At 47.1% G+C, this 24,852-nt stretch overlaps 2 protein-coding genes across 3 annotated transcripts in view; both read left to right on the plus strand.

The window, feature by feature from the left end:
• OVA2 (tRNA synthetase class I (I, L, M and V) family protein) overlaps positions 1-24,852 on the plus strand; it is a 123,106-nt gene that overhangs the window by 61,383 nt on the left and 36,871 nt on the right. The window lies entirely within an intron of this gene.
• Positions 19,479-23,444, plus strand: LOC147441818 (uncharacterized). 2 transcript variants are annotated; one of them, XM_086529521.1, is made up of 4 exons: positions 19,479-20,966; positions 21,119-22,192; positions 22,283-22,444; positions 22,565-23,444. In XM_086529521.1, the coding sequence occupies exons 1-4, from the start codon at positions 20,115-20,117 to the stop codon at positions 23,030-23,032; spliced, it is 2,556 nt and encodes an 851-aa protein (XP_086385647.1). In that variant the 5' UTR covers positions 19,479-20,114; the 3' UTR covers positions 23,033-23,444. The 2 variants fall into 2 exon arrangements, with proteins under 2 accessions (XP_086385647.1, XP_086385648.1); XM_086529522.1 differs by lacking the exon at positions 19,479-20,966 and having other exon boundaries at positions 21,040-21,726; positions 21,826-22,192; positions 22,565-23,434.

Consider the following 24,852-nt stretch of genomic DNA (forward strand, 5'->3'; position numbering starts at 1 on the left):
ATACAATATAGCAGTAGCATGAAGCCTATCCTGATCGACACTCTGGGTGTCGTGCTAGAATCCTGTGGATCCTCTGCCGCAATCTCCGCCGGTGCTGCGTGGCTCCCCTCCTCAGTCGCGGTCGTCTCGATCTCCCTAACTCTATAGCTCGATCAATGAGAGTACCGCTGGTGTGTGTATGGGTGGGAACCGAGCTCTGTGGTGGTGGTGTCCCCTCTGCCTCTGTGGTACTCAGACTGAAGAAATCAGAGAGAGAGAGAGAGAGAGAGAGAGAGAGAGAGAGAGAGAGAGAGAGAGAGAGAGAGAGAGAGAGAGAGAGAGAGAGAGAGAGAGAGAGAGAGAGAGAGAGAGAGAAATGAAATGAAATGTTATATTAACGTCTTCAAAAGGCCAAAATAACCTATGAGACCAATCAGTTACAAAATAGTGAATCTAATACCATGTCTGGGTACAAAAGAACTAGAAAAGAACTAGAAGTGGAACAAAATACTACTACTACTACTACAATCTAAAACTACGTGGGTGTAGCAGCTGATACAATAGGTACCCGGTAAACTGGATGTAACAGTGTGTGAAACAAAGATGGAAGAAATGGTGAGGATCCATCCTCATCTGCACTCTGGATGTCGAGAGAGTATGGCTCGAATCTTCTGTTGTAGTCTCCGTCGATGCTGTGTAGCTCCTCTCCTCAGTCGCGGTCGTCTGTATCTCTGTAGCTCCAATGCTCGGTCGATGAGAGTGCCAGTAGTGGTCGAATGAGTGTGGGACGAGCTCTGCAGTGGTGGCTGCTCCTCTGGCTGTCCCATATCTAGTGAAAAGAAATCTGTAATGTGTCTCTGGGACTGCCTCTCTCTAGCTCTCCCCAGTAAAGTGTCTCTATACCTGTGTAACTCAAGTAGATATAGTCCAAGACATCTCTGATCCTCATAACTCATGACCCTAGATAGAGGACCAAAACCCTCTCTGAATAAGCAGTGGAAACGCCCCCGTATCTCATAGAACACTGTGCAATGACATATGTAGTGCAACTCTGTCTCTGGCTCTCTCTGGCATAATCGGCATATCCTGCTGTCTGCTGGTATCCCTCTGAATCTACCAGTCTCAATCTCGAGCTGATGTGAGGATGTGCGTATCTGACCAATGGCACAACGCAAACCATGAGACATATGTGTGTCCATGTAGCTGGGTCGAATCACAAACCCATCTCCTGTGAGGTGGAGAAGATGCTCTCTATAGAAAGCCATCTTCGTGCTCAACTCCTGAGGCAGCTCTATCCATGTCCTCCTGGTGTCGAGCTGGATCAGGTCCTGACGAATGAGTCTAGTGATCTCCACCCGTGTAAGAGACAGCGAGGGTGCCTGAAGAGAATACTGGAAAGGGGGCAACCTGTCCATGGTGAAGCCATGCGTCTGAAACCATGAAGTCATCTGTGCATACCAGCATGAAGTGTCCCCCTGTAGAGCTAACTGTCTGGAAGACTCAAGGGCCAGTCTAGCATATCTGTCTCTAGTAGTATCCCAAAAGAGAGAGAGAGAGAGAGAGAGAGAGAGAGAGAGAGAGAGAGAGAGAGAGAGAGAGAGAGAGAGAGAGAGAGAGAGAGAGAGAGAGAGAGAGAGAGAGAGAGAGAGAGAGAGAGAGAGATGAAATGAAATGAAATGTTAACATCTTCAAAAGGCCAAAATGACGTATGAGACCAATCTGTTACAAAATAGTGAATTTGATACCATGTCTGGGTACAAAAGAAATAGAAGAAAAGTACTACTACTACTAGAATCCATCCTCATATGCACTCTAGATGTCGAGAGAGTATGGCTCGAATCCTCTGCTGTAGTCTCCGTCGATGCTATGTAGCCCCTCCTCAATCGTGGCCGTCTGGATCTCCGTACCTCCAGTGCGCACTGCACGGTTGATGAGAGTGCCGGTAGTGGTCGAATGAGTGTGGGCCGAGCTCTACAATGATGGCTGCTCCTTTGGCTGTCCCATATCTAGTGAAAAGAAATCTGTAATCTGTCTCTGGGACTGTCTCTCTCTAGCTCGCTCCCTCCCTAGTAAAGTGTCTCTATATCTGTGTAGCTCAAGTAGATATAGCTCAAGACATCTCCGATCCTTATAACTCATAACCCTAAAGAAAGGACCGAAACCCTCTCTGAATAAGCAGTGGAAACGTCCTCGATCTCACAGTACACTGTGCAATGACATATGTAATGTTGCTCTGTCTCTGGCTCTAGCTAGCATAAGCGGCATATCCTGCTGTCTGCTGGTATTTCTCTTAATCTACAAGTCTCAATCTCTAGATGATGTGAGTAATTGCGTATCTGACCAATGGCACTCTGTAAACCATGAGACATATGTGTGTCCATGTAGTTGGGTCGAATCACAAACCCATCTCCTGTGAGGTGGAGAAGATGCTCTGTATAGAAAGCCATTTTCGTGCCCAACTCTTGTGGCGGCTCTATCCATGTCCTCCTGGTATCCAGCTGGATCAAGTCCTGACGAACCACTCTAGTAATCTCCACCCGTGTAAGAGACATCGAGGGTGCTTGAAGAGAGTACTGAAAAGGGGGCAGCCTGTCCATGGTGGAGCCATGCGTTTCCAACCATGATGTCATCGGTGCATACCAGCATGAAGTGTCCCCCTGAAGAGCTAACTGCCTGGAAGACTCAAGGGCCGGTCTAGCATATCTGTCTCTAGTAGTATCTCACAAGCTGTTCACAAAGGAGACTGATCTGGTAAGTGCCTCAATCTCCATAGGAGGGGCAGGTAGCTCTATTCGAATGATAGCGTGGGGTACGGAGGCCTTGGCTCTGATTAGTGGAGAGATCATAGATACCAAGGGCCTCTCAATACGTCTTCAACCATTTTGGCCTACAAAAGGTCCCCATATCTGCACCCCACATAGCTGAGGCTACTAAAGTATCAAAGAGCCATAACTTTGTCCGAGGTTCTTGGAACTGAACCTGCGAACACATCCTCTCCAAGCTTCCCAAGGCCGCATAAGCTCTAGTCAGTCTAGTCTCTGCTGCTCTCCCCAAAGAAAGCCTCGGCCCAATGAAGACAACCCCAAGGTAAGTGCATGCATCTGTATACTCTACAATCTCCTGACCATATGGGAAAGTCGGTGTTGATCTCGTGATCCTTTGTGGTGTGGTATTAAACACCATAACCTTGGTTTTACCAAAGTTTACAGACAATCCACTATCCTTTGCAAAACTGTGTAATGCATCCAGCTGTCGCTGCATATCCTATGGTGTGTCAGAGATCAACACAATATCATCAGCATATAACAACAATGGGGTCCACGTGTAACTATGTTAGACTTTGTAAATAATTAATGTATTTACGAGAAAAGAATTATCTAATTAGTTGTGTGCACATCAGAATAGATCTAGCAGTTTTTGGGGCCTCAGGTGCGCCCAAGTTTCGGCAAGAGCACCTCAGGGAGACCCTAGCAGAAAATACCCTCAAGCCGTAGTGATTGGGAAATCGGGTCTTCAATAAAGGGGTAGATAGTAGCCTTAGATTTCAAGCTCAAAAAATTACGCGTGCTAGTGCAAGCACAAGAATGAGATGGGGTCCTTAGAACAACAGTAATCCTAAGGCCTGAATTATTTTACGGCCTTAGGATAAGTCTTTTAAATTATTTTAAATTGTCTACACTGGACCAAATGACCGGACAAGTGCGAACAGGTAATGCCAGAGTAGTGCGATGAGGAGCAGCTAACATTTTCATTTGTTGCATCTATGTGTGCAGTTGTGCACTTAATTGCACATTTCATTAATTAGTATAGGACTTTTAAAGTCAAAAGTTGAATGGTTTTTAAATTATTAAGTAAGTGTGCCACTTGGCACACTTACCCATGCTCTCTCTCTCTCTCTCTCTCTCTCTCTCTCTCTCCATGCTAGCGCCCCCTCTTCTGGTTGGCTATATGAGAGCAGCCCCTCCCCCTCTTGCCAGGTTGGCAGTGCACTACCCTCCCTAAGTTGAACGTCCTCTACGCAGTGAAGCTCTCCATTGAAGATTGAGAGTAGCACCTTGTGGTGTATGTGGAGCCTCTGAGCACCCATCACCTAGAACAAGGCCTCTCATGGTTGTAGGCAGCTGTGGGAGAAGTTTCATCGTGTAAAGTAGTGGAAAACTCTCTTTCTCTCTTGTCTAGCGGCTGCAAATTCTCTGTTTTCAGCCCCTAATCACCTGTCCTCGGCAGTTTGGATGCGGGGGCACGTCCGTCGGCGCGACGGCGCCGGGTGAATTTCAGCAAAGCTTTAATAGAATCTTATTCCTCTCTACCTACTCTACACATACACAAAGTTTGGAGCGTTTCTGTCGCGAAAAGGACCTCCATTTCGGCATTGGAACGTGCTCAGTTAACAATTTCTGGTTATGTGCAGAAAATTACAGCAAGCGTGTGTGCGTGTGTTTTGCATGTTTCTTTCGTGGTTTGGCTGCAGGAATGATTATGTCCAAAGAGGCATAGTTAGCGGAAGATAGACTCTCATTTATGAGAGCTTCCGATGAGTTTTGTGGAAGGTAGACTCTCGCCTACGAGAGCTTTCCAAAATCTCACAGAAGAGGAAAGATCCTCTCAGTAGTCAGAGAGTAGTTTTTTTACTCTCTTAGTCAGAAGAAGAAAAAGGACAAGAAAGAAAAGAGGACTGGCTTTTTGCCCTGTTCGTGTGCTTGTAAAGATTCTCCCTTAGTAATAAAGATATTCTCTTTATGGGGGGGAACCAGGCCATCTTCTAGTCTCCAATGATGTGTCAAGCTTTCTCTCTTCTCTCCAAAGTCTCTTGAGTATATATAAATTGCATTTAACAGTCAGTTTTCGCTTCCGTATTTTTGTGACACCACGTCTCTGCCAGCTGGGCATCTCTATCACCCTCTCTGTCAATGGAATCAGACACCTCATCAACATACATACCAAATAGAGTAGGAGACAAGGGGCAACCCTGTTTCACCCCATTGGTGGAGTGAACTAAATTTGATATTCCCTCCAGGGTGCGTACATGTCCCATCACTGATCTGTATAGACAATGGGCACCCCCATCTCCTGGATTCTGCGCATCAATCGAGCTCTCGGTACCATGTCAAATGCTTTGCGGAAATCCACAAAGCTACAATAAATCCGTCTCTCGTATGACTGCCCTCCTCAATGATGGCTCTGAGTGTCAGAATATGATCAAGAGTGGAGAAACCCCTCGTGAAACCGGCTTGGCCCTTTGCCCGTACACCCTCACCCTCTCCCCAATTACTCAGTTGCTGCCCAAGAATGGATGCATACAACCGTGCCAATGTGTGCCCAACCATAATAGTGCGGTAATTCCTGGGCTCTTTAGGATCACCTGCCTTGAAGATAGGCACAATAGTAGACAACCTCCAAGTCTCAGGTAATCTCTCACACATGGCACGATTGAACAACACTGCAAGAACCTCTACCAGCATATCTCTAGCACGTATAAAGTGCTCTGCTACTAGACCATCATGATCATATGCCCTGATGGTCCTCATCCTGTCAATCGCTCTCTTTACCATCTCAGTGGTAAAGGTGCTGGTAGGTGGGCATGGCTCTGTAGGATCTGGAAGGGGATCCTGTCCAAGAACCGTATATAACGATGTCGCATATTGGCCCTACACATCAGGAGAAGTAATCATCGGGGGAGGGGAGTGCTCCTGAAAGAGTCGCCATGCCTCTTCCGAGTCTCTACTGAAGAACAACTGGTACAAGTCTCGCTCCATATGGGTCAAGTAAGGTCGTTTCTTCCGTCGCACAAGGCGCCGGGAAGCAATGTGAGATTGTCTGTAAGTGATGACTCCAAAAGAAGACCTCTTCGGAGCTGGGCTCTCATCTCTCTGCAGTCCTCATCATACCAACTATTCTCGGGCATGCTCCCAAAATGTCGTCTCCGACCCGACTGAATGTGTGGGTATGCCTCTGATACTGTACCATGCAGTGTCTCAGTCAGTAAAGTGGTGCACTCCTCCACTGAGAGGTGAGGACCAGCTATGTATAGACAGCTATAGGTCTCCTCTGTATACACCGAGTCAGTCTCGGGTGTAAATGTATAGCGGGTATTTGCCCTGCCTCCTGATGTTTGGGCTGTACAATACTGAAATGAAATAGACAATGTCAAAAGAGCATGATTCACTGCTACGCCCACTGATCCGGCTCCCACTATGAAATCCTGAATACAAGGAATAAAGCTCGGTTGTGCTATAACATAGTCCATTGTACTGGCCCCGTGTCTGTGTGGAAAGCATGTGAAACCGGCTGCTCCAAGAAATCGTTGTAAACCATTAAGTATGGCTAACCCATCTGTGGTCGTCATCTCCATGAGGTATCTCCCATACTTTGTCTGCTCTCTGTCATGTAAGCATCTGTCAAGCTCCAAATCACCCACATCTAGCTCTCTAAGCATCTCATCTGAAGTGTCGTAGAAGATTGTCGTAGAGTTGCCCGTTCAGGCATTGAAGTCCCCTAGGAGGATGATATCACCATCCCTAGAAAACTCCCATATATTATCATCTAGTATAGAGAAAGGCGACTGTCCTCTGGTGCAGCATATACTGACGTACCCGGGGGGGGGGGTTAACATATGGAAATATATAGAAATTGGCCTATGTGAGCTCTCAGACTCACCCACATGTATCTAGCACGATCATGTCTCCGTACAATATGTATGGTTGTAACTCCTCCCTAAATAGCACTTCTACTCCTCTTGAACCTCGACTCCCATGCTCAAATCTCGTGATTGTCTTGCGGGTTGTCTCCCATCTATATCCCACCACATGTTGTCACCAGCGTGTGACTACTATCTATCCTTTTTGTTGATTTCTTTCTTATTATCTATTTACTTTCACTTTTTGGAAACACCCCTCGGGAAATCTAACTGCCCTGCATTGCATAGCTAGTGTGGAACTGTCCAGAGGGAGTCCAGGCCTGAGGGCAAGAGAGCACTAAGGTTGGACAAGGACTATGGTTAGCCAAGTGGGGTCATTGACTAGCCAAAGTGGAATCCTTTGCTACAGAGGCTACATTTCAGTTTTGGATGTGGCCACAGTGTACAAAGAGGGTCGGATGACCTAGAAAGACATAATGGCAGCATCTCCTAAAATTTAGGGAACTGCTATTTTGGGACCTGAAAATGTCTTCGCGTCATTACGTGCAGTTTGACATGGGGATCATTTTGTTACTCTGTGGCCAAGTCAACAGAGGCTGCAGGTGAGATATTTTTAGACCCGAGGGTCTAAAGCGGGAAAATGCACAAATGAGTGACACTTGGCACTCTGAGGCCAGTTTACTACTTATAGAGAAGGCAAAAACGTGATTTATAGCGGGGAGGCTCATTTTGCAAGTCTCTGTCACAGGTTAAGAGCTATGGAGTGCTTGCTTTCCCTCTTATGCACAGTGCGGTGCCAGGAGTGATGCCCTGCACGCTACGCACTGCCCTCTCTCTCCCCTTTGGCAGTATGTTATGCCCCTCTAGTGGGCTCTTCATTTGACCAATGTACAGTTGTGTGGGTTCATGCGCGATTGCCGAGGCAAGAGCCTCTTGCACAGGTACTGGATTAGCTAGCGGCTAATCCCCCCGCAGGTACAGGTGAATTCGGAGAGGTTTCACGCCAGAAATCTCGTCCGATTCAAAGGGCAAGTAGCCCTACAGGTGCGGGAGCTCGAGGACTTGCTAGGGATGCGACCGGCACGCGGAACGGAGCCCGAAACAGTGAATTACAGCCTGCTGTGTATTTTTGCAGGTTTAGGGTTTTGGCCCTAAACGGACCCTAATACCCCCAGGAGGTTCGGGGACGCAAGGGGACCGCTGTACAGGCGATCTGGCGCATTTTCAGGGCTGAAAACAGAGAATTCAGCGTGCTGCAGATTCTCGCCAGGTTTTGCAAAGTGCCCGTATGCGTCGGGAAAGTCGGTCAATGCGTGGGAATACTGACCGTGAAGGGTTCTAGTACAGTTATGCTGCCGAAATCGGGCTGGAACAGTGGAAATTCAGCCGAGTTTGTGCGGGGCAGCTTGTAGGGAACCACAGCGTTTATTCCCTCTTTTGAACAATAAAGAAATACCGAAAGGGGCGCCTAAGTTAGGGGCCAATCTGGTGTCCGTCTACTCATACAGGTGCAATCTAGCAGCCTGTATCCCTCTCCCCTTTGTTGTGTCTTGAAGGTACAGGTAAAATAGACGACTAATAATGGGTGAAAGCTAAATCAAGGTTTAAAGTAAAGTCTACCGCCCTTTTTGGATTGAACAGGCCGGTTTCATGGTATTTTTGCAGGTTTAGGGTTTTGGCCCTAAACGGACCCTAATACCCCCAGGAGGTTCGGGGACGCAAGGGGACCGCTGTACAGGCGATCTGGCGCATTTTCAGGGCTGAAAACAGAGAATTCAGCGTGCTGCAGATTCTCGCCAGGTTTTGCAAAGTGCCCGTATGCGTCGGGAAAGTCGGTCAATGCGTGGGAATACTGACCGTGAAGGGTTCTAGTACAGTTATGCTGCCGAAATCGGGCTGGAACAGTGGAAATTCAGCCGAGTTTGTGCGGGGCAGCTTGTAGGGAACCACAGCGTTTATTCCCTCTTTTGAACAATAAAGAAATACCGAAAGGGGCGCCTAAGTTAGGGGCCAATCTGGTGTCCGTCTACTCATACAGGTGCAATCTAGCAGCCTGTATCCCTCTCCCCTTTGTTGTGTCTTGAAGGTACAGGTAAAATAGACGACTAATAATGGGTGAAAGCTAAATAGATAATAAGAAAGAAATCAACAAAAAGGATAGATAGTAGTCACACGCTGGTGACACATGTGGCATAAGGTGTCCAGGGGCATGAAGAGTCTATGGGAAGAAAACAATGTCCTGTCTTTGAAAGTGTCCTCAAAGGCACCAACGTCGAACCTCATAGATCCATTACAATTCCAAGTAGCCATCTTTAGTGTGGTCCCATAGGTCTAACACCGTCATGTAGAGTGCCGCTCTACAATCACCACCGGACCATCTCTATAAAAGGCTGTCTTTCCCTTCTCCCTTGTCGCCGTAATCTCTGGCATTACCTCTCTCATATGCGCAAGCTGTGAGAGAGTGAGATCATCACCGAGGAAAATACCTGTCTTCTTGCTCTTTTTCAGGAATTTCTTCCTCTCTTCCAACAAGGGGAAGCGTAGTATGAGAGCTCTCTCTTTTAAAGATTCTCCCAGACCATCACTCTTCTTACTCACTCTCCATGACTTTGTTGTGAAGGCTTGTCCACCCCCATCATGCATGTGCGGATTGTGACCTCTTTTTCCACATTGTTTATGTCCTTGAGGCTGGTTACCCTCACATGTAGAGCCCGCATCCTCCTCCTTTGTTCCTCTTTGAGGGTCATGTTAATAAGAATAGGTGTACAAGGAGCTTCCTTACCTTTCCCTTTCTTGGCGACCTCAATCCATTTTTCTGTCTCCTCTACTTTCTTTTGTGTTGCGGAGATGACCGCGGCCCATGACCTTCTCCTCATCTTCCTTGATAACCCGTATTTCTTCTCTCATGGTATTCAAGTCTTCCATCATGGATGGCTGAATTTCGCCTTCTTCGAGCCGCCCACTTTTTGTTGCAAGAAGTTCACCTTGGAGAGTTCGGATTGTGGCTTCTTGTGAAGCCGCTTGCTCTTCGATGCGAGAAATCCTTTTGCATAGGTTTTTCTCCTCTTTTCATTCCTCCATCTTTTGAAGAAAGGTCGCCTCCATCTCTTTCTTCCACTCCTTCACTTCAACCTCAAGTGTTGATATCCGCTTGTTGGTGATTGAGAACTTCATGTTGAGAGGGAGGTGGGCTATAGCCACTAGGGAGGCCATGTGGAAGGGGGTCAATGGGTAGCCCAATGGAGGGCCATGTAATGGGCAGCCCAAAGTACCTAAACCATGGCGTGAAAGCCAGGCAGGTGGCTTGAAGGGGAGAGCTGGCAGAAGTGCGAAGAAAGGGAAGGGGGGGGGGGGGGGGGTGCAAGGCTGGCAGCAGCGCAGAGAGAGAGAGAGAGAGAGAGAGAGAGAGAGAGAGAGAGAGAGAGAGAGAGAGAGAGAGAGATGAAATGAAATGTTATATTAAACGTCTTTAAAAGGCCAAAATGACCTATGTGACCAAATTGATACAATCCTTGTGGATCTAATCCAATGTCTGGGTACAAAATTAAAATGAAGTAAAGAGACTAAAACTAAAAGACTCAAGTCGTCACCTTGAAAATCATCATCATCATCATCCATGCCCGAGGATGCCTGGCATCGGGCGTTGTCCGAGAAAGTATTGCATCGGGCGCTGAGGAGCTTCGTCAATGTCCGCCTCTGTAAATAATCATACTAGGCGTCTCCCATGTCGTGCTAGAATAGTTTAATAGTCCTTATTCCCTGGTGGAGCCTCCGTCGATGTCGTGGTCGCCCCCGTAGACGTGGCGTCTAGCTATCCCGAGCTCAGTGGCTCTATCCACTAATATACCTCTGGTAGAAGTGGGCTTTGAAGTCTGCTGCGAAGCATGCTCATCCGGTTGCTGAGTCCTTGCTCTAGAGAAGTGGGTGATCTCCCTCTGTGAATGTCTCCCACTACTTGGTCTCCTTTAAGAGACTTTCCTTGTGTTTATGCAGCTCTAGCAAAAGACTAAACTAAAAGGCTAAAATCGTCAGACTGAAGTCATCATCATCATCATCAATGCCAGAGGATGTCCGGTATTGAGCATTGTCCGAGAAAGTATTGCATCAATCGCTGAAGAGCTTTGTCAATGTCCGCCTCTGTAAATGTCGTACTAGGCGTCTCTCATATCGTGCTAGAATAATCTTGATCCTATGATGGAGCCTCCGTTGATGTCGTGGTCACCCTGGTAGACGTGAGCGTCTAGCTCTCCCGAGCTCAGTGGCTTTGTCCACCAATATACCTCTGGTATAAGTGGACTCTGAAGTCTGCTGTGAGCATAATCATCTGGCTGCCGAGTCTGTGCTCTAAAGAAGTCAGCGATCTCCCTCTGTGAATGTCTCCCACTACCTGGTCTCCTCAAGAGACTCTCCCTGTGTCTCCGTAGCTCTAGCAAAAACAACCCAAGGCATCTCTAATCCTGATATCTCATGACTCTAGCCAACGGTCCAAAGCCCTCTTTGAATAGACAGTGGAAGTGGCCTCGTATCTGGTAGTATACCGGACAATGACAAATGTGATGCAACTTTGTCGCTGGCTCTATATGACATAACTGGCATATCCTGGCTTCTGCTGGTATTCTCCTAAATCTGCCAGGCTCAATCTCTAGCTGATGCGATGATGTGCGCATCTAATCAATATCACAACATATCCCATAGGATAAATGAGTGTCCATATAGGCCGGTCTGATCACATATCCATCCTCTGTTAGCTGGAGGAGATGCTCTCTATAGAAAGCCATCTTCGTGCCCAACTCTTGTACTGGATGTATCCATGTGCTTCTAGTATCTAGTTGAATCAAATCCTGACGTAGAAGTCGAATGGTCTCCATCCGTGTGAAAGAAAGGGAAGGTGCATCCAAGGAGTACTGGAATGGAGGCAGTCTATCCATGCTGAAGCCATCAAACCATGATGTCATCTGCCCATACCAACATGCTCTGTCCCCTTGTAGTGCTAGCTGTCGGAATGACTCAAGTGCTAGCTGAGCATATGTGTCTCTGGGAAGGTCCCATAAATTATGCATGAAGGAGACTGATTTAGTAAGGGCCTCAACTATGAGAGGAGGGGCAGCTAGCTCAGCCCGAATATTCTAACGTGGCATTGAGGCCTTAGCCCGAATCATCCGAGAGATCATAGAGACTCGAGGCCTCTCGTTATATCTCCATCCATTAGTGCTACCAGATCTGCCCTGGTGGTCCACTGAGGGTCCCCAAATCTGAACCCCATAGAGCATAGCTGAACCTGCGAACACGTCTTCTCCAAACCTCCCAAGGCCGCATAAGCTCTCGTTAATCTAGTCTCTACTGCTCTCCTCAATGAAATGCCGGTCCATTGAAGACTACCCCAAGATAGGTGTATGCATCTGTATACTCCATGGTCTCCTGGCCATATGTAAAAGTAGGTGCTGACCTCCTGACCCACTGTGGTGTGGTGTTGAACATCATAACCTTGGTTTTCCCCAGGTTAACAGTCAATCCACTATCGTGGGCAAATGTGTACAAAGCATCTAATGACGTTGCATCCCCTCCGGGGAGTCGGAAACCAGCACAATATCATCAGCATATAACAATAGTGGGATCCATGTCCCTGCCAACTGTGCTCCTCTATCACCATCCCTCTCGATGTAGTCAGCAACCTCATCCACATACATGCCAAATAGTGTAGGAGATAATGGGCAGCCTTGTTTCACCCCAACAGTGGAGTGAACCAAATCAGAATTCCCCTTTGGAGTGCGTACATGCCCCACTACTGACTTGTATAGAGCCATGATCCTCCAAATCAACTCTTTTGGAACCCCCATCTCTTGCAGTCTGCGCATCAATCTAGCTTTGGGAACTATATGGAAGGCTTTGCGGAAGTCCACAAAGAAACAATAGAGTCATCTTCCATGTGATCTCCCCTCCTCAATAATGGCTCTGAGTGTCAGGATATGATCAAGAGTAGAGAAACCTCTCCTGAAACCCGCTTGTCCTGCTTCCATTACACCCTCTCTCTCTGCCCATCTACTCAACTGCTGCTCAAGGATGGATGCGTACAACTATGCCAATGTGTGTCCGATCATGATAGTGCGGTAGTTCCGAGGCTCCATAGGGTCCCCTGACTTGAAGATAGGTACAATCATGGACAAACTCCAAGTATCAGGTAGGCCCTCGCACATGGCACGGTTGAACATCACTGCTAGAAGCTCTACAAGCAAATCTTTGGCATGCATAAAATGCTTTGCTACCAGGCCATCGTGATCATATGCTCTCCTAGTTTTCATCCTGTCAATGGCTTTCTTTACCATCTCGGGAGTAAAGAAAGCACATGTGTGTGGGCATGGCTCTGGTGGATCTGGAAGAGATGGCTGCCCCGGGACGGTGTAGAGAGATGATGCATATTGACCCCATACCTCCATAGAAGTGATGACCGGTGGGGGAGAGTGCTCATGGAAGAGTCGCCATGCCTCGCTTGAATCCTGGCTCAAAAGCAACTGATATAAATCCTGTTCTAGCCGAGCTAGAAACGCCTTAAAAAGGCAAGAGTGAGCTATGAGACCAGAAAGTTACAATGTGGTGGATCTGATACAAAGTCTGAGTAACAAAATAAAAATAAAAAACTATACTATGGAATCCGAAGCTGCTAGATGTGAACTAAGCAGCTAGCTGGGATTGTGTAGGATCTGATTGGGGGGTGAACTGAAAGGGGGGCTAATACAACACAATGTGGGTGCATCCTCCGAAAGAGCTAAATCACAGGAGATCCAACATCGGTCACTGGTGGATCTCATCAATCTCCTCCATGGTCAGTAGTTTGACCGGGTGTCATGCATGTTGGGGCCAAAGTGATCCGAATCCTCTGACGCAGCCTCCGTCAATGCTCTATAGTCCTCTACAGTCGTGGGCGTCTGGATCTTCCTAGCTTGGTCGCTCGGTCGATCAGCGTGCCTGTGATGCGAGGAGAATGTGGGCTTTGCTGTGGTAGCTCCTCCGACTGTCCAATCTCTGCTCTAAAGAAGTCTGTGATCCATCTCTGACACGGGCTATCCTCTCCTCTCATCAGGCTCTCTGTGTGTCTGCGCAGCTCGAGCAAAAACAAACCGAGGCATCTATGGTACTCGTATCCCATGACTCTGGAGTGTGGTCCAAAGCCCTCTCTAAATAGACAGTGGAAGCGGCCTTGTATCTCGTAATAGACTGGGCAGTGGCATGTGTAGTGCAACTCTGTCTCAGGCTCCGTGTGACACAGGGGGCAAGTCCTGGCCTCTGTTGGTACTCCGTTGTATCTCCCAGTCTGGACCCGAAGCTCGTGTGAAGATGTGCTTATCTAGCCAATAGCACATCGTATCCCATGAGACAAATGGATGTCCATGTATCTGGGTCTTCTGCGTAAGTTGGAGAAGATGCTCTCTGTAGAAAGCTATCTTTGTGCCCGGCTCCTGTGCTGGATGTATCCATGTCCTCTTGGTGTCTAGTTGAGTCAGGTCCTGGTGGATAAGCCAGGTGATCTTGGACTGTGTAAGAGTCAGAGAGAGTGCATCCAATGAGTACTGGAAGGGGGGCAATCTGTCTATGTTGAACTCATGTGCGTGAAACCTTGATGTCATCTTCTCATACAAGCATGTTGTATCTCCGTGCGTGGCTAATTGTCGAGAGGACTCAAGTGCTAGGCGGGCATATTTGTCTTTCGGAAGCTCCCACAGATGGTGTATGATGGAGACTGAGTTGGTGAGCACCTGAACCACTAGTGGGGGGGCAGCTAGCTCTGCTTTGATAATGTCACGCGGTATTGAAGCCTTGGCTGTAATAAGGCGTGAGATCATGGAAATTAGAGGCTTCTCCATGGCCCCCCATCCATGAGTGCGACCCGACCTCCCATGATGATCCATTGAAGTTCCCCATATCTCAGATCCATAGAGCAATGCGGAAGCCACCAAAGTGTCAAAGAGGCAGAGCTTTGTCGGAGGCTCCTGAAACTGAACTTGTGAACACATCCTCTCCAATCTACCCAATGTTGCATGGGCTCTGTTCAGTCTAGTCTCTGCCGCTCTCCTCAATGAAAAAGCTGGTCCACTAAAGACCACCCCAAGGTAAGTGTAAGCATCTGTATACTCCACTGTCTCCTGGCCGTATGTGAATGCGGGTGGTGACCTCCTCATCCACTGTGGGGTGGTATTGAACACCATAACCTTGGTTTTGCCAAGGTTGACAAACAAACTATTTTCATGGGCAAACCTATGCAAAGCATCCAAGTGACGTTGCATCCCCTTCAGAGAGTCGGAGATAACACAATACCATCAACGTATAACAATAGTGGAATCCATGTCCGTGCCAGCTGTGCACCTCTATCACTATCTCTCTCAATATAGTCAGAAACCTCATCCACATATATACCAAATAGAGTAGGAGAGAGCGGGCAGCCCTGCTTCACCCCAATAGTCGAGTGAACCAGTGTAGATAGACCCTCTGAGGTGCGTACATGCCCCACTATTGACCTTTATAATGCCATGATCCCCCAAATGAGCGCTGTGGGTACTCCCATCTCCTATAGTCTGCGCATCAGTCTAGCTTTGGGTACTGTGTCAAAAGTTTTGCGGAAGTCCACAAAGCTACAATAGATCCGGCTCCCATGTGATATGCCCTCCTCAATAATGGATTTGAATGTCATGATGTGGTCAAGAGTAGAAAAACCTCACCTGAACCCTGCCTGCCTGGCTGCACGTATGCCCTCCCTCTCTGCCCACCTACTCAATTGCTGCTTAAGAATGGATGCGTACAACCGTGCCAATGTGTGTCCAATCGTGATGGTGCGATAATTCCCAAGCTCCATAGGGTCTCCTAACTTGAAGATAGGTACAATAGTTGATAAGCTCCAAGTATCAGGCAAACTTTGATCTAGTCTCATCAAATTTTTCAGGCATGGTGACCTTCGGCTCTTTATGTTATTGAGAATCGTTTGATCTTGCAGCTTGTGCTTGATGTGTGCTCGTCTCTTGAAGCTCTTGAATTTGATGTTGAAGATCTTGCAACACTGGTCCCAAGATTAGGGGTTGCCCTGCTTGAAGTTGAGCGTTACTTTCGCAAAGTTCTTGTAACTGAGCTTGGATGTTCTGCAATGCGTTGATGCCACCTTCCATCGTCGGCTCCATGATGGCTTGAGAAGATCAAGAGATGGTAGTCTTGCCAAACTGTTATCAGCGCTTATAGAGCTAGAAGAGAGCAAGAGGAGGCGCTCACAATGTACAAGAACTTGGGACTTGATGATAATCTTAATCTTGATTACAAGACTTAATACTTTATTAAGAGAGCTTGATACGAGACTTGGATTACATGACTCGAGTACAAGACAAGGATTGATTGCAAGGACAAGACTTGAACATAAGACAAGAACTAGAAGAGGGATTTCCTCATAAGAGCCTCACAATTGGTGCTAGCAAGACTGAAGGGCTTGTAGCCCAAGACCCCTATTTATACTAGTGCTTGAGAAGGTTACTTGAGGAGGTTAGAACTTTCTAGGTTCTTCTTGAGGAGGTTAGAATCTTCTAGAACCTTCTTGATCCTTCTAGTTCTTCTAGAACCTTCTAGATCCTTCTTCAGCTGTCTAGGCCTTTCGAGATTCTTCTTCAAACTTCTAGAACCTTCTAGTGATGATACAAGTGATGACATAAGCGATGATGCAGACGATGACATAGGCAACGATGTAGGCGATGATGCACGCGATGACACAGGCGATGATGTAGGCAATGATGCAAGTGATGACACAGGCGATGACATCAGCGATGATGCAGGCGATGATCTCAACGATGATGCAGGCGATGACATCAATGATGATGCAGGTGATGTCAAAATCGATTGATTCTCAAGCATCCATGACAACCAGCTCTTTTGGGGCATGCTCCCAGAGCGCCGTCTCTGCTCAGACTGGGTATGTGGGTACGCTTGTGCAATGTTTGTGTTAGTATAGTGGCAAGCTCCTCCATAGGTTGCCCTCGCTCCTCAGTGCACAGGCGTCTGTAGATCCCATCTATGTATATAGAGCATAGTTACCTGAAACGTGGAACGGGAACGGCGATGGGATCCCCCGTGGAACGGGGGAACGATTAGGGGTCCGGAACGGGATGCATAAAAACACCCAAATAATGCAATTTTAAGCTCTGTGTGATTGAATAATAGTAGTGTCAGAGTCCTTTGACTCTAATACTCACAAAAAACTTGATTTGAAGACCATTCAACCTTACTATGGCCAATGTGTGTCGTATAGACTTGAGAGCTTGAGGGGGGAGGGACGCGGGGGGAGAGAGAGAGAGAGAGAGAGAGAGAGAGAGAGAGAGAGAGAGAGAGAGAGAGAGAGAGAGAGAGAGAGAGAGAGAGAGAGAGAGAGAGAGCTTAAAAGTTGAGAGAGAGGGAGACTCGACTCTCGAGAGATCTTGAGAAAGAAAGAAAAGAAAGAAAGATTTTTAACGTCTATGTCAGGCCGAAATCGGCCTATGAGACAAATCAAATGTACATGGTGTGTATGTCATCCGTCTATCGGAAAGACAAATGAAACAAAACTGAACTGAATGTAGGTAGGTAGGGGAGTATCTGAGGAGGGATGGAGCTCTATCTCTAGGGGTATATGCATGTCTATATGCTCAAGGTAGTACAATCATGAGAATGAGAATGCATCAAGCTATCTAGCTCCATCCTGTACAAATGGGGGGATGTAAGATGTGGTACATGGGCGGGGTTGGTGCCAAGGCTACCCGGATGAAAGCTGTCGGGTCGGCCCTCATCTGAGCTACTCGCTCCTCAGTGGCACGGCGCTCCCGGGCTCGGATCTCCTCGATCTGTCGGTGGTGGGAGCTCGCGCCCCTGTAGCCTGTGACTTGTGAGAGAGAGGGGGAGAGGGAGAGAGCCTTGTGGACTCGAGTCTAGAGTCTAGACTAACGAGGCTAGAGCTTGAGAGTCAAGACTTGAGACTCGAGAGGGTAGAGCTTGAGCTTTGACCCTTGAAAGCTTGTGTGCATTGTGAAGGTAAGGGGTGGGTGGGGGGAAGGGCATTTAAGAAGGGGGAGCCTCACCAGACAAAGCTCAAAAATCTAAAATCTGCCATTCCCAGCCGTTCTGGGCTGGCCGTTTGGTACCAATCCCCCTCCGGAACGTCTGGCCGTTCCGGGCCATGAAAACCCTCCGGAACGCCGTTCCGGCGTTCCCAGCCCACCGGGGGGCGTTCCCTGGTAACTCTGATACAAAGTCCTCCCTCGTGAAGGTGTAGCGAGTAGGAGTTGCTATTCGTGGCCTGTGAACTACACTAAACTGGAAAGAGATGGTAATCGACACAAGGGCATGATCTATTGCCACACCAACAAGTCTGGGTCCAACCGTGAGATTCTGGATACTAGAGATGAAGCTCGGCTGTGCCATAACATAAACCTTTGTGCTGGCTCCGTGTCTGTGTGGAAAGCATGTAAAACCTCCCGCAGCAGGAAATCTCTGTAGGCCATTCAAGATGGCCAATCCATGTGGAGTGCTCATGTCTATCAAGCGTCGTCCATACCCAGTATACTCCACATCCTGTGATAGTCTAGATAGGCCCGTCTCTGCCACATTTAGCTCTCTCAGCATCTTTGTAACAAACTTGGACACTCCAAGTCAAGATTCTACCGCGACACAGCAGAGATTCACTTCAAAATAGTTCACAGGACACAATTGATTCGACATGGCCCAGCGGAGTTCCGTGCCTAGAGATATTGGCCCCAAAGACTGGCGCCCATTTCGATTACTTTTGGTATTAAATCTGTGCTCAAAGTACAAGGGAGTGGGAGGGTTCTCACTCTCAGACTCTGTGTCCAGATGCTCTGCAGAGTGGGAGCCTTGCCTACGCTTATAAAGGTTTACAAGGGATACTAAAAGCAGAGCCCCAAAAGCTTCCAAGTTTTTAAAAGCGTTAAAGCAATTTTTATCAAAATGTCTCTCTTTCTCTTATGCTTTGTGTAGAACTTGCGTAGCCAAAAGCTACCAAAAATCAGCGTAAGATTTTCGTACAGCCAGTCAGTGCTTTTTGCGTCGTGAAATGCGCCGCAAATTGCGGGGGTCCGTATGCTGCTACCACGTGGCAGAGCCAACGCGTTTTTCAAGCTTGTCTGCAAGCTTGGGTGTGTCTGGTCTGCAACCCATTTGTGTGTCTAGGGTTATGCCACGTCACTGGTTTGTGACATACCCCCCTCTCTAAAGCATTGTAATCGCCCTCGATTACGCCTGCAAAACAAACAGAAGCCACAAACTGTCTTAGCAGACACTAACTGCTAGTACCGACGCACTAGGAACACACATCTAGCACATGTACCAATCGACAGTCACATCACAGGACATCACTTGACATCACAGGACACCACTTGACAAATCACATTCAAAATTCATCCGGATCTGAGACCATGATTAATCGGTAATATATTTAACAATCGCATCTAGATCCACTCGGGACCTCATAGATGCCCGATTAACTAATCCTTTTTGCAATGACGTCTATCAAGATCTTTCAGACCGAAATACTGCAGTCATTTCATCTATCAGTTCTTGCACTTAGACAAGTCAAGAACAAATTAGTATCATATTATCGGGAATTCCAATTCATAAAGTCATACAGCAGAATACTTTTAGCTCACAGTATCCCTAAAACTCAAAAGAGACATCAATGACTTTAGTATCAAAAATCGGGGCAATCTGTTGACAAAGGAGTGGAACGACTCCCCTCTTGTGCATATCCACTGCACCAACTTCCGCCCAGCTGAGTTCGGGGTTCAATTTGGAATAGACTATGCTAAACCAAATGCTTCAAGGTAAAGGTTCACAATCTGAGGAGTATCTGCCAGGTCCTTCTCAAAGTAGTTTTCGTACGTCGAACGGAACCTCTCGTTCCGTCCGGCCGGACCCGTCCCGTCCCGTGCGTTCCGTTCGTTCCGTCCGGCCTGTTTTTTCGGCAGTTTATGACCGTTGGCAGCATTTTGACCGTTTTGCAACGTCCAGTTTATAGGCCTTTTGGAGCCGTTTGCAGGCAGTTTTGAAGCCAAATGCCATGCTTATTGCCCATGGGCCATTGGCACATTGCCATGCTTATTGCCCAAGGGCCAATGCCCATTGCTCAAATGTCAAGCCTCACATGCTCTTCCTCTCCTATTTAAGCAACCCTTCCCCTTTGTTATCCAACACAACCTACAACTACAAGCTACAAGCTTTAGCCCTAAGCCTCTCAATGCTCTACCCTCTCATCTCCATGTGCTTCCATTGAAGCTTCAAGCTCTCAAGCTCTCGAGTCTCCATTGGGTCTACCATCTCTCTCCTTCAAGGTCCCTTGGGTGACACCGTGACGGGTCTCTCCTTCAAGCTTCCTTGGGTCTCTCTCTCTCTCTCTCTCTCTCTCTCTCTCTCTCTCTCTCTCTCTCTCTCTCATCTATTGATACATCGTACATCATACTAGTAGCTACTAGCTACATACTACATAATGCCGCCTCCTCTTCATGAAGCCTTTGAGAAGCATTGCCGATATTTTGAGCGGGTGGGGGGCAAGCAAAACTCTTGCAAGTGGTGGTGCAAATATTGCCCAAAAGCTATGACCTCTTCCGTCACCCGTCTCATCATCCACTTGACAAAGATAGGAGGACAAGCGGGGCCATGTCCTAATATCCCCGAAGATATCCTTGCGGAATGCAAGAGAAAGTATCTTCCATTGAAGACACGCAAGGGTAGAGTCACCTCGGATGAGTTCGTGTCGCCGGATGTTGATAGCTCCGATTCGGAGGAAGAGGCCTCTCCAACTATGTCCATGGCTACCGGTGCCACCGCGGCCTCATGTGATGGTAGTGCCTCCTCCAAGAAGTCCAAGAAGTCCAAGGGGTCTTCAAGTGATGGTGGCCGGCCTCCGAAGACGGCAAAGCAAACTTCTCTTGCGAAATCGGTGGGTGGATGCTCCGGCCCCTTGTCTTTCCTCAAGGAGAGACAAAGAATCGCGGAAATAGAGATTGCCCGCACGGTGATTGAATGCAATCTCTCCTTCAACATTCTTCGGTTGGAGCGATGGAAGAGGATGATCATAGCAATTGCGGCGGTTGGTCCATGCGAAGGGTGGACGGGTGTGTCATACCATGACATGAGAACAAAGAAGCTTGATGAAGAGAGGGCAAGGATTGACAAGTCACTTGAGCCCGTACGTGCGGGTTGGGCAAAGTATGGATGCTCTATCCTCTCCGACGGATGGAGCGACCGCAAGAAGAGGGGCATCATCAACATTCTTGTTTCTTGTCCTCTTGGCACGTACTTCTTACGGGCAGTGGATGCGGGTTCGAGAGGGAAGAAAGTGACCGGGGCATTCATTTGGAAGCACATTCGCCAAGCCATTCTTGAGGTAAAACCGTAAATCGAGCCTTTATGTCTTGAGCAATTGCCAATGAGTCCTATGTTTTAATTTTTAAGTTTTAACTCTTCTTGTCACAAATGCCTCTTGTGTAGGTTGGTGCGGAGCATGTCGTGCAAGTGATTACCGACAATGCTTCAAATTGCAAGGCAATGAGTAAGAGGCTAGAGAAGGAATTTCCATCCATAGTATGGACTCCATGTGCCTCTCATTGCCTTGACCTTCTCTTTGAAGACATAGGGGAGCTAGGTTGGGTGAAAGATATCCTCAACCAAGCACTCTCCATCATCAATTTCATCAATGGCAAAGTGAGGGTGCTTGCCATTTACCGCACCTACTCCGACCTTGAGTTGAAGAAGCCATCGGCCACTCGCTTTGCCGCCATGTGGCTACTTTTAGAGCGGCTCTATGATGTGCAAAACAAAATACAAAAGACCATGGTCTCCGATGAGTTTAAGGAGTGGATGAATGGAGAGTCCGCCGCTTCCCAACAAGATGCAAAAGCCATCCAACGGCTTTGCTTGCGGGAGGAGTTTTGGCAAGAAATTAAGGGTCTTGTCGTTGCGATCTTGCCCTTGTACAAGGCTCTCCGCATGACCGACATGGAAGGGGCAACTATTGGGCTTCTATGGCACTTCATGGAGGAAGCTTACAAGGAGATTGAGAAGTCTACAATCCTAGATGGGGCTCCCGATGGAACACGGTATAACTACATATTTATTATTACATATGTCATTCTCTATATATTTAAATTCTACATGCTTGTTTCTCTACTTAGTACATTTCCTCTCTCTTCTTGTAGTGATTACCTCGAGGACTCTCCCAAGAGAGACGACATTCTCCTCCTAATCACAAAGCGGTGGGATTGGATGAAGAGACCTATCCATTACTTTGCGGCTCTCTTGCATCCGGCTTACAAGAAGCCCGAACTCTTTGCAAATCAAGAGCTTATTGAGGAGCGCAACAATTACCTCTTTAAGGTGCTAAAAGAAGAGGACATTGGAGCATTTCTCCAAGAGGTAATCAACTATAGCGACCAACGAGGCACCGCATTTACTTCCAACTTGTGTTGGAAGCGGCAATCCTTGGTGAAGCCTTTATTTTGGTGGGAGAGCTTTGGCTATCAATTGCCTACTCTCAAACGACTTGCTTTGAGGGTTCTTGGCCAAGTAAGCGACAAGCCTCAACCTTTTACATTTTATGCTTAATCTCTTCAACTATTGTCTCTTATAGCTTATGCCTCTCTTGATGTGTTTTAGGATTGCTCATCGGGAGCATGTGAGCGTAATTGGTCTGCATACTCCCTCATCCACACCAAAATCCGAAACAAGCTCTCAACGAAGCAATTAGAGCGACTTATCTATTGTCGCTCCAATTTACGCATGTTGCGCTCTATGCATGAGATGCCTATGGCTCGACAGGTATAAATTATAAATTATAATCACTACTCACTCCATTTTCTATACTCTAGAGTCTAGTCTTTAATTAGTTTGAATATACTAATTATGTTTTCATTGTCCAATGTTGTAAATGTCAAATAGGTCAACGTGGATGAGCTCACACTTACCATTGACACTCTAAAGAGTGTCAATAAAGAGCAAGACCCTGAGGAGCAAATGATTTTTCGTGAGCTCTACTTGGAGCTTGAGGAGATTGATCGCCGGGTTTCTCGCACACGATCACGCAAGAAGGTCGTCATCCATGGAGTTACATCGGCTACAAGAGACAGAGGTGCCAGGGCTACAAGAGGTAGAGGCAAAGCATCAACAACACCCACGGAGGCTCCTAGGACCTATGTGCGGCGAGGCTCCGGAAGCGGCTCTTGTGCGGCGGCCATCACTATGGAGGATAGAGAGCCTCGAGAGCCAGAGTATGATGATGAAGGCAACCTCATTAGTGATGGAGATTATGAGCCGTCATCCTTCGACTCTTGTGAGGAAGAGGATGATGTTGATGAGCAAGGCTCAGAAGAGGAAGATGAGGAAGATGATGAGAGCACTAGTGACTAGTGACTTTACTATTTAGTCTCTCTATTATGGTGTGTCACTTTTTGAGTACTTTGTAGCCCTTGCCACTTGGTCCCCCCACTGTTTTGTATCCCTTGCCACTTTTTGAGTACTTTGTAGCCCTTGCCACTTGGTCTCTACTTATCAAATTTCAATGATCATTTTGGTTTATGTAATGCTCATTCTGTTTAGTCTTTGCGTCTTGACTCTTTACATTGTACTATGTACTATGTAGTATTGTAACTACTAACTTGTAATCTATACAAATGTCAAGTTTCTATAAGTAAGTATTAAGGCCTAAGCCTTAGGCCCTTAGACTTGAGAATTATTTGTTTTTTTAAATTTGAACGTACATAACGTCATCGTACATCATAATTTTTTTTAGTTCGTTTAGTACCGCACATCATCGTACGCGTACAAAACGTACGGGACCGTACGAGACTACTATGGTCCTTCTGCTCCATCTACTTTGCATCCAATGCGGGATAATTCTTGAATTTGACCAAGAACCGCCTTATCATTTTACCTTTTACCTTCCTATCTTTATGTGCCAAATATCTGTTCTGGAACGAGTATCTTCTCGTTTTCCTCCACTTCGGGTTGCGATCTGCTACCTTTTTGTGTATTTCTTGAGATTTCTGCAAAGCCTCCTGAACCTTGCCAAAAGCCGTGTCCAAGTCCCGTGTGTACTGGTCGGTTTCAAAAATCTTATCTTTCGTGCTTAGGAAGGGTGGAACCTTCGTAGCACCTTTAGTAATCTCAAATGGCGCCTTCCTCGTCGAAGAGTCAATTGTGTTATTGTAGGCAAATTCCACCAAAGTAAATACTTTTCCCATTGAGTCTTCTGATCCGAAATGTAAGACTTCAATAGATCTAGTACCATTAAATTAGCAATCTTTGAATGCCCGTCAGTCTGCTGGGTGGAACGATGACGAGAACTGCAACCGCGTGTCAATGTTCTCCCAAATAGCCTTTCAAAACAAACTCGTGAATCTGGGGTCTCTGTCGGAGACAATCGTCTCAGGCATACCATGTAATCTGAAGATTTGGGCCACAAACAATCTCGCTAAGTGATCGGGCTTGATTGTTTTCTTCACTGGAATGAAATGAGCTTGCTTGCTAAATCTGTCAACAACAGTCCAGATACCATCGTATCCACTCTGTGTTCTCGAGAGATCAAAAAATGAAATCCATTGTAATACTTTTCCAGGGGCGGATGGGTATGGGTAAAGGCTGTAACAATCCCTGTGCTTTATGCCTGTCAAACTTGACCTTCTGGCATACCAAGCAACTGCGTACAAAATCGTCCACGTCCTTCTTGAGTCTCGGCCAAAAGAAGTATCTCTCCACACCTTTCAAGGTGGTAGCAATGCCGCAGTGACCCCTAAAAGGTGGACAGTGGCATTCGATTAGAACCTTTTCCCTTAATGGCTGTGTAACGCACAACATGGTTTTCTTCATCAAGTAGCCATCCCGAATGGAACTACCTCCCCATTCCGTATCCGAGTGAAAATAATCGCAAAATCTGTATTTGTGGCATATTGATCGACCATACCTTGGGAGCTCCTATGATGTATCGCGGAAATAGCCAAAACCAACGGCTTTCGGGACAAAGCATCCGCCACCAAGTTTTTCTGTCCTTGCATGGACAATCTGGAAGTGAAACTATGACAAGATGTTTTCCCACTGCATCTGCTTTTCCGATAGCTGCTTCTGTGACAAGAAGTAGTGTAAACTCTGGTGATCTGTGAAGACCGTAAAATCGGCTCCGAGTAGGTAAAGTCGCTACTGAGTAAGAGCATGGATAATGGCCAAAAGCTCTT

Source organism: Adiantum capillus-veneris, chromosome 14 (genome assembly GCF_014529385.1).
Source record: "Adiantum capillus-veneris isolate H3 chromosome 14, ASM1452938v2, whole genome shotgun sequence".
Classification (NCBI taxonomy): domain Eukaryota; kingdom Viridiplantae; phylum Streptophyta; class Polypodiopsida; order Polypodiales; family Pteridaceae; genus Adiantum; species Adiantum capillus-veneris.